Here is a 14,781-nt window from a genome sequence, read left to right on the forward strand (position 1 = left end):
GCAACAACTCAACAAACATGTATGTTTTGAAATATCTGTGCTACCGATGGATAGTATGTTGTAAAGCATGGTACTAAGCAATATAGGCAAATGTGCTAAAAGGCTACTGGCATGTTACTCAATGCATGAGCTATCAGTATACCTTAAATATAAAAATGAGACAACTTTGACCATTCAGCTTGTTTTTATTGGCTCTTTTAACATACACTTTAGTGATGATTGGATGTTTAAGCGCTTAAAGAAACTGAATAAATTTCAACCCAATTAAGAAAATGGGCAAATCTCTGACAGCAAATCAAAACAAAAAGTCAGTCTAAATATTTATTTATTTATTCTATTTTATTTTTCTATTAGATGGGACAAACAGCAGACCCATAGAAATTCAAGAAGATCACAGAGGGAAGCTGCTGGTGTGTAGACTGGTCCAGCGTCTTCTTGAGCAGACCTCGGTTTTTCGTCCAAGGCTAGTTGATCCAACTTTTGCACTTTCTTTTCAAGGTGTTTGTTGAGTTCACTGGCTACTTTTCTGTCAGCCTTTATCTCTTTACATTTCTCTTGTAAGTCTTGGTTATTTGCAAGCTTACTTTTGAGCTCTTCCATGATTCAAGTCACCATTCTATTGTTTTATGGCTCTTGTTTCTTCACTCACTGTGCAAAACTTGTAAAAGAGACGTTTTTGTTCCTCTTCCTTGTTTTCCTGGAGGGGGAAAACAAGGAAGAGGGACAAAACATGCACCTGGAGACATAACATGGCAACCATGGACTCTTCAGTTCTGCTCTGAGAATGTGTCTGTTCATGTCACATGTCACCTGGAGAGGTTTTATCCAGTCAACAGGGGGATGTCCAGACAGAGCTCAAGTCCACATTTAACTGAAAAGAACTTTACAGTGTAGGTAGGTGGCAGGTCAAAGCCCCTGTGCCGCTCAGTGCAGCCTGAGTAACACAGCCGGGCCCAGTCTTTATACTCATCAACAACAACAAGAACAACACACATGGTCAAACATCATGCCTTTATATGACCCCCCCTTCCCCCAGCTCTTTATCTTTTGCTGGCATGCTATCAACTCCTGAAATATTTCAAAATAATATGGTACATTATATTGCATTAGTACTGACAAAGGGGTGTGATCAAAACCACACAACCACATTTTCCTGCATTAGAGGACATTAACAGATCCCACTGCTTCCGGAGAAACCTCAAGGCTCCAACCCACTCCAGCAATTGCATGTATTTTCCTCTGCCATCCGGAAAACAATAAAGAAAACCTCATTTTGACCACTGGGTTGACAACTGCTGGGCTAAAATGCCCAACTGTATATGAAGCTATCTCCATCTAAATCAGCCATATGCATCAGTATGAACAACCTAATAATGCCATATATATGTGTGTGTATGTATACATTATCATACATAATGTATACATTATCAGTCACCAGAGCTATTGTTCTGCAGAACAAGTATTTTTACTTTTGATACTGTAAATACATTGTACTGATAATACTTGTGTACTTTTACAGAAGTAGGATTGCATGCAGAACAAAGGCTTTTATTCTGAAACGCCTCTTCCGGAAGTCGTTCTTATGAGGCAGCAGAGCAGGAGACAGCTGTTTTGGGCCGAACAGCCTGGTTTTAATATCTCAGATGTGACTTTGTTGTCATTGTTAGCCTCGCAGCTTGTCTTTCGTCTCTTTAGCCTCACCTGTTAGCAGCTTCCTCTGACCGTTTTGCTTTTGTCGGGTGTCCCGGGTCGTTTGTGGGTTTCGCGTTAGGATGGTTTTGTCAACATCACAACAAGTCGCCCTGGCTTTCACGGCCGTGCTTTTCACGTTTGTCGTCCTGCCGAGGTTGTTTGGCGTCGGCAGCGGGACCGGAGCGAAGGAAACTAGGTTTGACCCTCGCTACACCAGAAAAGGTAGGAAATCTCACCTTTTTTGTGGCAGAGGTTAATGTCTCACTCCAATATGGTTCCCGTGTGCTTCCTCTCACACTGTAGGTGTCATTTTTTGCCTCGAGCGCACTCGTCTCTACACTTTGCAGTAGCTGTCGCGTACACTAACTTTTTTCCCGTTTTCCCAAAATAAAAGTCATGGCAGAAGACTACATGCACAGTTTATGGTCATGACGGGGGAGGGGTTTGATTGTGCACGGATGTTCAGCACCATTGAAGTCCAAAAAAGTCAGCCTATTAAAGGCACAACCCACTGTAAAATACACGCTACACTGCAGCATTTGAGTGATGTGGGACGGTAAAGTCTGTGTCCGCAAACATTCACAGGACTCCTGTAGATGTAAATCAGCATCAGGATTAGATGGTGTCATCAGATGTTATCCTTGTTTGGACTTGGACGATGATATCTAACTTCCTGTTTTTATGGGTTTGTCCCCTTTGCCAGGTGCACCCCAACAGCTGTGGGGCATCTGTTGCCTAATGTCAAACTATTAGGGGACCTCTTGGCATGAAAGTGGACCTTTGTTTTTTGAAACCTGACTAAAAAGTCAGCTTCTGTAGAAGTTAAGAGGCTAATTCTGACTTTTCCTAGAATCCCACACTCAGGCTGAAAAATGAATGAAAAACCATGTCTTCCTTCCACTCCTTTTTGTGAGAGCAGGTCCAGGGCCCGGTGCAGTCAGAGGTCAGCCCATCAACGTGAACGCCCCAGGCTCCCCTCAGAGCCCTGAGAACATGCAACAGATGAAGAAGCTGATGGAACAAGAGCTGAAGAATGATAAGTACAAATCCAACAGCAACAAGGGCTACGTGTTCACACTGATGCCTCTCTATGCCATCGGAGTTGGAGTGTTTGCAGCCTACAAGTTTTTGAAGGTAAGATTGATAAACAAAAGAAGTGTGAGAAATCCTTAAATGAACTACTTAAATGAAGTGTCACAAACAGCAGAGATGCTGCTTCATGTATCACTTCATTCTTTTCAACACACAGATCAAGTCTGCAGATGACCAGGCACAAAGGGACAAATTTGCGAAAGGGGCAAAAAAGTCAGTGGAAGCAGGTGTGTATCACAAGTACTGGGATTTCTGTTTACATATCTGTGTTTTTTCTTTGGTCACACACATTTGGTTACCACGAGGAATTTAAATATTGAGTTTTTATCCTCGTTTGTTGCAGAAAACCAGTTGAACGAGCTGGAACAAAGGCTAGCTCAGACAGAGAGGATGCTCAATTCCATCCTCACCCAGCTGGACCCGCTCACTAACTGGTAAGTGATGGACAGGGTCAGTTTTTACATGCTGTGGTCTCCAGGTGTCCACACCACGCCTTGTCCTCATACTTTGTATATATATTTGTGGCTCTGAAACATGATCCTCTCCTTTACTGTCTGCATCTTTCCTCATTCAGCAGACACGTGGTATAATTAGCTCAAAGAATAAATGTGTAGGAATAAATGCATCTTTTCCAGTTCTGTAAAAGTTTGGGAATTATGATGATTGTTTTTTTTTCTTTTATGATTAATCTTTAGATTTTTTTCTCTACAGTAACTTTTACAGTAGTAGTAGTACATGCTCAGAGTAGCTCTTCTGAGATAAATCTGTTTTCCTCTTTGTGTAGTTCTCACTTGTCATTTCTCTGCAGTGTGAAGTCAGTGGCCCAGGAGCAGAAAAACGAGATTATGTCTCAACTGCAAACCATCCGGTACCTGATGAAGAAGAGAGGAATGGACTGTCCCCCCCTGAACATCAACGGTTGATCTAACTGTCTTTGACTGTGTTCATGCTGCAGCCTTAATCCAGCTTGGAATTACTATACACACTGATTCACAGCTCCAGAAAAGTGTTTTGCATCTAATTTTACACTGTGAATGTGGTTTATGACAAATTTGCAAAAGGACCAGAATATCAATTGGACTGACGGTGTTTTGCATGAAGCCTGTGGTTTGGTAACCTGAGTCTGATCAGAACTGATCTGAGCTGATGTGTGTGAGGAGAGAGGAAACCAGATCTGTGTCACAAGAGCGTGTAAACATTTTCTTTCCTTTTCTTACAAACAAGCTTTAGTTTGTATAAGTGTATGCTACCATATTTAATAAGAAGCTCTCCTGGCCTTACTTTGACATTATTGTACCTACATACTGGCTTTTAGTGGAGAATTTATGACAAATAGTTTTAGCATTGATTATCACTCAAATATATCATTTACTAAATATCACTTGTTTGACTCTTTCAGAGGCGTCCTGCGAGCGTAATCTGGACCACCTCATTGAGTCCCTCGGGGCCAGTGACTCCTCGGCAGTGGAAGCGTCTGTGGTGGACAGTCAAACCTCTGGAGCAGCAGAGGCTTCTGAAAAAGTCTATGAAAAGCATTCAGAAGCTAAAGATGAAGCCGCTACAGAAGGTGAAGAGATGAAGGAGCTCATACCAGAGGAATCGGACGGGGAAGCCGAGAGAGAAGGAGATGTGTTGGAAGAGGAGGAGGAGGAGGATCGAGTAGAAGAGGAGGAAGAACAATTGGAGGACTGTGAGCTCATGCCTTCACTAGAGGATTTTTGTGAGCCAAACACTGAGGAGGCGTTGCCTGCGTCCGGCCTGAGGCGACGCAACAGGCCTGAATGACCTTACTGCAGGACTTCTGCACTGTATAGAAATGTGATAGATTATTATGAATATTTATTATCTGAAAGGCTTTTTTTCCAAAATGCATCAGCAACATCTAATGCATTAATTAAAAACAATAACCTCATAAGGAACGCTCTCTAACTAAACACACAGGGCTCTATTTTCCTGTTGCACACACAAAGACCAACACAAACTATAGATTATATACACAAGGTCAGAGAGGGTATTATTCAAGTGCATCTGCTATATTTGCTCATATGGGTGCAGTGAGCTGTGTGCAAAGCTGACATTCCTTTTTTACAATTGTCCGCTCAGAAGCTGAACATATATTCTCAGCACTGTGTCATTATGGCAATTTTTTTTTTTTTGCTCCACTCAGTTTTGCACCATGTGGGCTGCACTGGCACAAAAATACAGAGGAGACAGACAAACCACAGGGTGCTGAGTGTTGGGATAGTGTTGGAGAGTTCCAACAGTTGTTGTTGAGTTGTTGTTGTTTGAGTCTTTGTGCTGACATGAAAATGGAGCCCAGAGTGTCCTATACTTTCCTGTTGTCAGTCATTTTCTAATTCTAATTATCACCTTTATAAACTTACCTGATTTTGGAATGAAATTGCTTTATACACGCTTTTGGTAACACTGTTATTAGTTGAAGTTTGTACCTGTTTGAAAATGCCAAACATGTTAAAGCATCTATAATCCATGCTAACAGGGGTGGTGGTCAGTGTAATCTGTTACTGCTAGTTGTCCCTTCCTTTTTCTTTGTCACAGTGGATGTCTTGTCAAACACAAGTGCATCTGCTACATCTACTAACAAGGCTGCATTCAGTTCATGTGCCTGCTGTTGTGTATGCTGGCTCACTGACATGTCTTACTGGGACAGTTAAATGGAACAAAACACCATTAATATTATTTGCTATCACTTGTACTTTTCCTGCTATGACAAGTCAAAATGTCTGCTGTGAGAAAGGTCTGTTGACATCATTATTTTACAGTGATCAGTGCCACAAGACATAAGTTTGATGTTTTTAACGACCCGTCTTTAAAAACTAACGTCTGTTTGTCCACAGGCAACGTGCCATCGATGTTGCATCTTAACCCTGCACCGTCCTTTGGTGTCACCCTCAGGTTGCTACCAGAATAACAACAGTTCAACTAGAGTCAGCCATGATAGGTCAAATGAAGGTATGAGAAAATTGCAGACACTGATGTTTGTCCACAAAACGCATAAAAGTCTTACCATAAAAAAGGTCCACTTCCTTTTTTTATTTTTGAATATATACTAAATTCTTTCTTGTCATAAAGGGATTGACATTACTGCTGCTAGATGTGATGAGCCTACTTAGACTGCAGTACATTATTACCTACATTTTAGAAGTGCATGTTTTCCTCAACTTTCCATAACTGTTTTGCCTGCACAATGTGACTGCATGATATTTTAATTTATTTATTCACAAGAAAAGTGACAATCATTTGATCAGCCAGAAACATGAATTCACATTCAGTGTTTCTACAGCTTCACTGTTACATTACTTTTTGTAAATAAGCATTCTTTTGTATGTGTTTATGTGAGATATTTATTGGATACCATTGAAAGGAATCAGTTCTCACGTTTGCCTTATATTTCAATCATTCTTTTCGAAATTGTGATTTAAAAATCTCTGATGAGGCTTTAAGGTTGTTTACATGTTGTCTGTTGTTGGGTAACATACATCAAGTCATCAGGGTGCATCTCTAAATTTTACAAATACAATGAGCAAAATTAACCTTCTAATTTGTGCTGATGTAAGTTAATTCCCAACAATGCATTCATGACTCAAATTAACTAATTATTCTCCATGTATTATCTCTCTATGTAACATCATTTTTACACTGTATGTCCCTGCCTGTTACAGATCAGCACAGTTGAGGATAATACTGTCATTTCACTTAACTTTGCAGTACCTGATAGTAGCCCAAATGCTGATGTAGGAAAATGTGGTAAAAATCACAAAATAGTAGTAATGATTATTTTTGCCAATATTAGATGTCCCTGTAATGTAGAATTTATTGTGTAATAACATAGAACCCAGTCTTATTGTTGTGCATCCCACAGATCATTGCCTTATGTTTGGGATGAAATATTTGACCTGTTCACTTTGCACATTATGTTTTCCTCTGCCTCGTATTTTCACTGTTTTCACTTCTCAGTTCCGGCTCTTATGTTGAAATTATTGCCACATCTTGGTACCACAGATCTTTGCCTTAAATTGTTCTGCAGATGTTTTGTTTAAATTTCTTCCCCTTTAACCATAGTTACCTTTCTGTGTTGAATGTTGTATGATTAATGTGGGAGTTGAGTGAAAAAAAACAAAAACAAAACCTCAACTTGCCTTAGTAGAAAATAAAACCCAAAAAAAGTGATGCGGTTGATCTTGGTGACATTTGAAAGCAAAATGGTTATTAAGCTTCAACCATGATAATACCTTGATACTAATGCTAGAGATATTGTTTGGAGACTCTTTTAAATCTGACCTTGCTATATTTTATTTTTATCGGGTCTGTGAAGCCTCTGAAACCACCAGATCTTTTGAGTGGAAGGGAAAGTTGTATCATTTAAAATGAAGAATGAATTTTCATAAACACATTGAGGGGTTAATACACTGAAGAAATGTCACGGTTGTGGTGTTTGCAGTTATTCTGATTGATTGGACCATTGCTCAGATTTAAGTTAATGCTGCGTTCATGTCAGGAAGGGGTTTTCACCATTAGACATTTCCAACATGTCCCAGTTGTAGTTATAACCAGGAACTGGGTCTTCTGACAGTTGCGCTTTATTACATTTGTAATAACACAGCAGTGCATACTTATTAACTCAACTCTGTCATTCTGGGCACGGGAACCCAAATTTATTTTTTCTAATGTCTGCCACGAACGCAGCATTGTGCGGAGCTACACTGGAAACCGTGTGAGGTCCTTGGACTCATCATACCAACACGCATTAGTAGAAGAAGTGAGTTGGGAAACTAAAAAAAGAAGAAGCTTCGAACACAAAACGGAAGCAGCACCTTTAAAGTTGATATGACTAGCTAGCTACTAAAGAGCTGCCTCCGTACACATTCAGCAGACACCGAACAACATTAGCATCATTTGGAGTCGTGTTTTCAGCCACCTGATAAATGTAAGTCCAATATGCTATCTCCATTTAGCTTTGTTTCGCTCCCCACCAGTTCCTGAGGGATATATGTGACTATTTAGAATTGGTAATGCATATTTAAGTGTGTTCCGTAGCTAGCTAGCTAATTGTTAACTTTGTTTGTCAAAAGGAAAAAACCCGCTGTAACGGGTAGCAGCGGTTTCTTAAAACAGATAGCAGGTGCTACCTGTTGGAGCCAAACGACGGAAAAAAAGAGGAAAAAAAGAGGAAAAAAGGCGGCTTTTCATGTATTGCTATAGTAATTTTCTTTATACGGTCTATGGCTATAGTACAGAAGATATTTTGACATGTTACAGTACGAAAAACGTATTTGTGAAAAACTAAATTAGCTAATTCCATTTAGCTGATTCAGTTTGAGGGAACGTGACCTGAGACCACGGCAGCCATTTTGTCACATCTGGAAAATTACACTAATGAAGGCTGCAGTCCACTCAGAAGACACTGTATGAAAAAAGGTTTCATTTCTGCTCTCACAGGAACACCCAGGGGAGTTGGTGGACATGCCAGTGAAGCCCAGTCCAGAGACAAGGTGTGTGAAAATACCTGTCAGGGTCAAACACTGATGTGTTGGGCCTTTATAACACGATTACATGTTTGTCATTCTGCTTTCTGTACCTGTGGGCCATCCCTATAGATAGGAATCACAAGATTTAATAAAAGCAAATAAATGGCCTGGTGTGTAATTTATAATTCTATTATTTAGACCCATATAATCCAGTCATCATCAGTCCAGTCATCATACTCCATCTGGAAGCTTTCAGACCTCTTGTTTCCACCAGTGGTGGGATGTAACAAAGTATTTGTACTTCGTTACTGTACTTAAGTATTTTTTTATACGTATTTGTTGTAGCCAACGTCGGCTGAGCGTGAGTCTGAGTTCTTCAGCTCAGAATTAGACAGCCATCTTTGGCCGTATTTAAGCAGGTGTTGTATAGTTGCTTGTGAACAGTGACATAGGCAGAGGCATAAATCAGTATATCTACATTCTTTAACAAAGTTTGGGGGCGCAGTACGTTACAGACCCGTCAGTAAACTGACCTGTCGTAAACTAACCCGTCAGTAAATTCACCCGTCGGTAAACTGACCTGACGGTAAACTGACCATGGCTGTGGTGCCCCTGAGCAAGGCACCGATTCACCCCAGCTCCCCGGGCGCCTCACTGGGCAGCCCCCTGCCCCAGCGTCTCTAGTGCATGTGCATGCTTGTGTGTGTGTTTCGTTCACTTGGTGTGGGTAAAATGCAGAGAGTAATTTCGCCAGGAGGGATCGATAAAGTAATTATATAATAAACAAAAATGGCACAGTCCCGACACTGAGACAGCGCATTGCGTGAGTACTTTTACTTTAAAAATACTTTTAAGTAAATTTAAAAGGAAGTACTTAGTAGTTTTACTTAAGTAAGAGTCTTGATGTAGTACTTCCACTTTCACTTGAGTAAATGTTTAGCGGGATATTTGTACTTTTACTCAAGTACTAAGCTTCAGTACTTCCTCACCACTGGTTTCCACCTACAGAGTCAGCACGGTGATCCCTGAGGTGGATTCAAGCTCCAGGCAGTGCAGAAGCATCCCCCGTCACCTGCAGATGGCGCCACAAGAACACAGCTACATCTAAGGCAGTAAGATAAAATAGGACATCGCTGTTCGCTGGGTGAGTAAGGCTTATTATTTCTGGGGCATATGTCAACATTAGAAATGTTCAGATTTCATTTATTTTATGTGGAAAATAGATCTAAAAATTTATTTAAGGATAGTCTAACACAGTGAACATCACTGACCAGTAAAGATCAAATGGTAATACTCTCTCCCCTCCTCATTAATTCCAACAAACCTTGAGTATTTTTGAAAACTTCTCCAAAGTAGCCTGGTGAAATGAACCACCCCCTCTAATCATAACTTATAATTAGACATACAGACTTCATAAAAGATTTGGGATTCATCGCAAATTAGCTTGGCTCTCTCAACATTTAATCAGCTCAGTTTTCTTCCACTGGGATTTCTGCCTAATTCCATCCACGGGCCTGTGGTTAGCAGAATAATTTGTACACCACGGTTGTGAATGGAGCTAAAAGTGTTTGTAGCAGAGCCTGCATGGGTTGCAAAAAAAAAACTTAATTCCTTTCACCACTTTCTTCAGGGCAACACTGGACTTCTAATCACATCAAAAACATCCTCAAGGGTGTTGAAGTGTTTATGAAGTCTTTTTATGCGTAAGGAATCAAATATTTAACAGAGCTTTATGTGTTTATTGGCACAGTTTACATGCTTTTTGATCAATGTGATGGCATGGCAGTGATTGTTAACCGCAGTAATTGCTTCTATGATGGATTTCTGCTGTCCTTTATTCCACAAGCATTCTCAGCTATCTTCACCTGAGCAATGTAAATTAAAATGTCTGGGGAACAAATCATGGTAAATTGATGGAATGTTGTTTGACTTTATTAATTTCGATGGACTTGTAGTGATACTGAAACACATAGCTTGCTGTGTTTTGTGTTCTAAAAATGTCTCAGGTCTCCTACTCTTGCTTGAAATTAACGCTTTATTGTCCATTTGTCTTTGTCGATTATGAAAAAATAGATGATCTGATTAAAGGTGTAGCCTGTGGAGTTTTGACCAGTTGTAGTGCTAATTGATTGTGATTGGGGTTTTTGTGGTCTTAATAGTCTAGTTAGAAAGGCTGGGTTCAAAAATGGTTGTGTTGGTGTTTAAAAGATGTGGATGTTTAGCAGGCAGGGAGTGTCTGAAGAAAAGATGCCCTTGAGGGCCATTATGGGACATGCTGGACTGAATTTTTTGAGAGCTTTTCTCACACTAGGGACTAAAAGTCTGGATATTTTGGATTTTGCTACTTTGATTTTGACTGTTCTTTGTTTCATCTGTTTGTTAGAATACGCCTTTAAACAAATTTGTTGTTTTATGATGATGAGGAGGTGGTCAGAACTAGAAGCAATCGGCCTGTTTTCTTGCTTTATTTGTTGGAACAGTGCTAATAAAATTATCTCAAGAGGAATTAATGACAACACACTGAGCCCACTGGGCCCTTCTATGGTGCCACATTTCTGTCTTACAGATAGAAAATAAGATCTCAACATGTAAGTATGTCATTTTTTTTCATTATTTGAAGGGACATTTGAAATAGCAGAGTTTTTATTTTTGGCCTCAGACAGAGACCTGTCCTTTTGGTCCCTAGATGTCTTCAAAGTCAGCAGGATTGTGTTGTCAGACCTATGGGAGTGAGGCCGAGGTATTGTGCTTCATCAGATATAAACCCAGCAGACAGTCTGTGCAGGGCGGTGCAGAAAGTTCAGATTGAAAGGTCTGGAAAATCTTCATGCCAAGGGCACTGCTATGTAGCTCAGTGCAAGTTAAACCTTTCAGTTGTATTATTAATGATCATTCAGTTTTTCTGAAATTCAAACTTTGATGCAATCACTTACTCGTCTTTATTCTGACCAAGATTTCTTTTGTCCAGTTGCTTTATCATTTTCTGTATCAGTTCCAACTTCTTGTAATGAATATAAAGATCCTGCCCTCTATTGTGGCCTAGATTAGGTTTTTATTTTACTGAACATAATTTTTCCTGTTGAATATAGTTTGAAATAAGACACTGAAATTGGCTTTTCTTTTCACAAAATCCTCTACTTAGAAAACATTGAACATAATCGTATCACAGCCCATTCTTGCATTTCTGACTGATGTTATTGTAAACCTGAATTGAAACCAGCCAAGGCTGCCTGTCTAGTCCTCAGTCCCCTCTGGGACTGATCCTGTGGCTCTACTTGGGGAAAATGGACTGGCCAAGGACCTTGGCTTTCCAATAGACTTTTATTTATTTATTTTTATTCTCTAGTTCCCGATAAAGATCAGCAATCTGGCTGCTCTATTTTTAGTAAAGATATTACAGGAAGGGAGAAGGAGAAAAGAGACTCCGAATGCTATTTTCTTCCTGCACTGGTCTGGACAAGGATAGCTGTTTATAGGCAAGGACCATCTTGACCCACTATAGTCCCCAATACTTCATCTTCTGTGATGAATAGCCTCATTAATAAAACATTAAAGGGACTTAGCATCCCAATTTTCTGAATTCACCAGCTGGTTCATTTTACATTGAAATGGGAAGCAGCAGGTCGTGGAAAATGAGTAATGTTACCACAGTAGATGTCTTTCACAGAGTTCATGTACCGTATGACCTAAATTGACCTCTGCTTGTGATCTGTAAGAACTCCAGTAAAGGCGACCTCATTGTAAACCTTAAATGTGATAGGAACAGAGTGTTTAAGTTTCTTGAGGGATGCTGTAGCATTTCCCACAGGGAGAAGGGCACTCCTCCAGGTGCACAGGCAATCAGGCTCCTGCTCCTGTGTTTTTTGTTTTTTTTTTAATGTGTCACTCTTGTAGTGTGAGGATTTAGCATCAACTATACTTTTCCACCAAGAAAAGAAAACGATTGATGAAAAGTTGTGCATGATAAAAACTTCTCTCAGAAGGTTGTAAGTTAGAGTTTTCACTTAGTATTTTATTATTTTGACATGAGTCATAATTGACTTATTAAGTTAGATTTTTTGACTTGCCATGAGTTTGTTTCAGCAGATTGTAGTTGATGTTCCTTGAGGTTTTCGGAACCTGAGCCAGACCACCTGTTGTAGACCAGCCTGTCCAGGCCATATAAGACCCTGGGCATTCATCTGTCATGGCAGTATGGTTTGCGATACCTCACCTCACAGGATTGTATCTTCAGTTGATTTACACATGATGATCAGTTCACTCAGTTGTCACTCTCACCTTCCAAATCCCAATAATGTGTTGTGTGGACCTGCACATCAAGCATGTTGATTGGTCGATTCAGCTTAAGTATAAAGTATAAAAGAAGCATCCATGCAAACTCTCTGAGTGACTCCTGTGTACATTTGCCTGCGTGCAGCCCGGAGAAGCATAAATCCAGCATCAGCTTGTGAAAACAGGTGTTTTCTGAGGCTCTGTAGGAAAACATTTCATGAAAAGCAAATGTGCTATACACTTGAAAGACCATCTGTTTATCATCTTTTCTCAGCTTTTTTATTTAGGTAATTGTTTGACAAGTTTAAGTGTGATAGCAATGGGTCATTATCACCTCTAAAATGATCTTTATTAGTGTCTATGTTTTGAAGGAATGTCCTTTAAGGCAGAACCATTCATATTTTTTAAGTTTTCATACTCTTCACAAAATAGTATAATTTTCGCAGCCGGACAGTTCTGAAGAGACTGGGTGTGAGGTGTGAGAGTGTAACTTTTTTAAAATCAGTCGATTAAGTCAGTCTGTTATTGTTCATTTACCAATTCTAAAACTGGGATGTTAAAGCAAAAAAAAAAAAAAAAGAAAGAAAGATCAAGGCGGGTAATAAGTAATTAGGTTACTCAGAGGTTGCAGTTTTACAAAGCAGCCTTGGGGGGAATAATGATGCATGTAATTATAGGCGAGCTGCCTGCCGTGTCTCCTCGTTGATTGAGCTGTGCTTAGACTGCCTAAAGATGTCACTCTTTCCTCCTCGCACACAGTGTAGAGTGGAGACTGTCAGATGACGTGCCTTCTGGTAGACAGCTGCTTCTCTTCTCCACAAACCCTTTTCGTTTCAGGAGTGCAGAGATGGTTTTAGTATGCTCAGCACTGTGGAGAGTGAACCTCGGTCGTGTCACTGATGTAAACTACTTGACGCAGACACTTCATGAATAAATTATGGAAACATCATTATTATTAGTAGAGAAGAAAAGAAATGCAGTTATACTCTGCTTCATCGGTGCTTAAACAACTTCACGTCAGTGTTTACCCATAATAATTATCCTCTTGCCACTGCCACTATACTACCACATGCCTCCACTACTACTGCTCTTAATACCATAGCCTCTGCTTCTGTTACTGTGCTTACTAGTAATTCTGCTATGACTGCCTCTGCTACTATTTTGAGCGCTACAACTGAGGTTACCACTTATGCCTCTGGCTCTTCTACTAATACTACTACTAGTAATACTGCTGCTACTGTCTTCCATTACTTATACTTGTATTAATACTATAATTGTTTATGTAACTACTGCTGCTGCTAAACACTTTCAAAGTGTCCTATGGCCCCAAACCCACCAGAGCCCCAGACGCCCTAAGTTCATGGTGTGGCTATTACTTACTTACTGCTTACTGTTGTTTGTGAATATGAATGACCAAAGTGTAGTGCTGCATCCTAATAGTTGACCAAGTGTTAGTTGAGGAGGAGAGTCTTAGCTGACTGAGTTTTGATTGGTTGGCTGGTTGCAGGGAAAAAAAAGAAAGGACAAATTCCACAGAAAGTGGTGAAGCTCAGTCTCTCAGTCAGTCATGGACAGACATTGTTCATAGGGCTGGTACCTGCAGTCGTCAGACAGTAATGTAACCGAGTGTCTTGGGTTTGCCTAGCTGAGCGTGTTTAGTAATTAAATAATAAGTGGCGCAACTCTTGGGGGATACACACATCAAATATTAAAACGCGTAGTGAACACACGACAGCGTATTATAGCAATTACCCAAAGTATGGGATCATTTGAAGAGGGTAAATGAAGAAGGTAACATGCAAACTCTGCAGGCAAACATTCGCCTGCTAATTCATCAAACACAAACATGGATTATCATTTGAAACCTGTAAGTTACCTCATTTTAGCCACTTAGCATGGCCGCTTGCTCTATCGTTCCCCATGCTTGTTGTTCTGGCACTGCTGTTATTACAGCTACTCCTACTTGCTCTATGGTAGTAATACTGCCTGCCTTTACTCCTAGTGTAACTGTTACTTCTGCCTCTGCTATTATTAGGCTACTTTTCTACAATACTATTTATGAAGCACTGCATTAGTTTAGGCAGAGCACTGAAGTTGTGCGTGCATCAGCTGGCTGGCATCATTACTTCATTTATGTTTAACTATGAGTGGCTCACTCTAACTCTTTGGCTGCCAGCTGACTTGTATCATTCAGTCATGCAGGTGTATAGCGCAGTCTTTATGGCCTGCCACTTCT

General features: G+C 40.2%; 1 protein-coding gene across 1 annotated transcript; it reads left to right on the top strand.

Moving 5' to 3' along the window:
- The first annotated feature begins 1,593 nt into the window (after positions 1 to 1,593).
- Positions 1,594 to 7,186, top strand: ccdc107 (coiled-coil domain containing 107). The gene is made up of 6 exons (XM_041030562.1): positions 1,594 to 1,914; positions 2,612 to 2,826; positions 2,942 to 3,011; positions 3,128 to 3,218; positions 3,593 to 3,702; positions 4,184 to 7,186. The coding sequence occupies exons 1-6, from the start codon at positions 1,773 to 1,775 to the stop codon at positions 4,567 to 4,569; spliced, it is 1,014 nt and encodes a 337-aa protein (XP_040886496.1). The 5' UTR covers positions 1,594 to 1,772; the 3' UTR covers positions 4,570 to 7,186.
- The last annotated feature ends 7,595 nt before the right edge of the window (positions 7,187 to 14,781 follow it).

The sequence above is a fragment of the Toxotes jaculatrix genome, chromosome 22 (genome assembly GCF_017976425.1).
Source record: "Toxotes jaculatrix isolate fToxJac2 chromosome 22, fToxJac2.pri, whole genome shotgun sequence".
In the NCBI taxonomy this organism is placed as follows: Eukaryota; Metazoa; Chordata; class Actinopteri; family Toxotidae; genus Toxotes; species Toxotes jaculatrix.

Coding starts and splice junctions, on each gene's coding strand:
- ccdc107 (XM_041030562.1), top strand. CDS start 1,773: ATGGTTTTGTCAACATCACAACAAGTCGCCCTGGCTTTCACGGCCGTG. Junction 1,915..2,611: donor CCCTCGCTACACCAGAAAAG/GTAGGAAATCTC, acceptor TTGTGAGAGCAG/GTCCAGGGCCCGGTGCAGTC. Junction 3,012..3,127: donor AAAAAAGTCAGTGGAAGCAG/GTGTGTATCACA, acceptor CGTTTGTTGCAG/AAAACCAGTTGAACGAGCTG.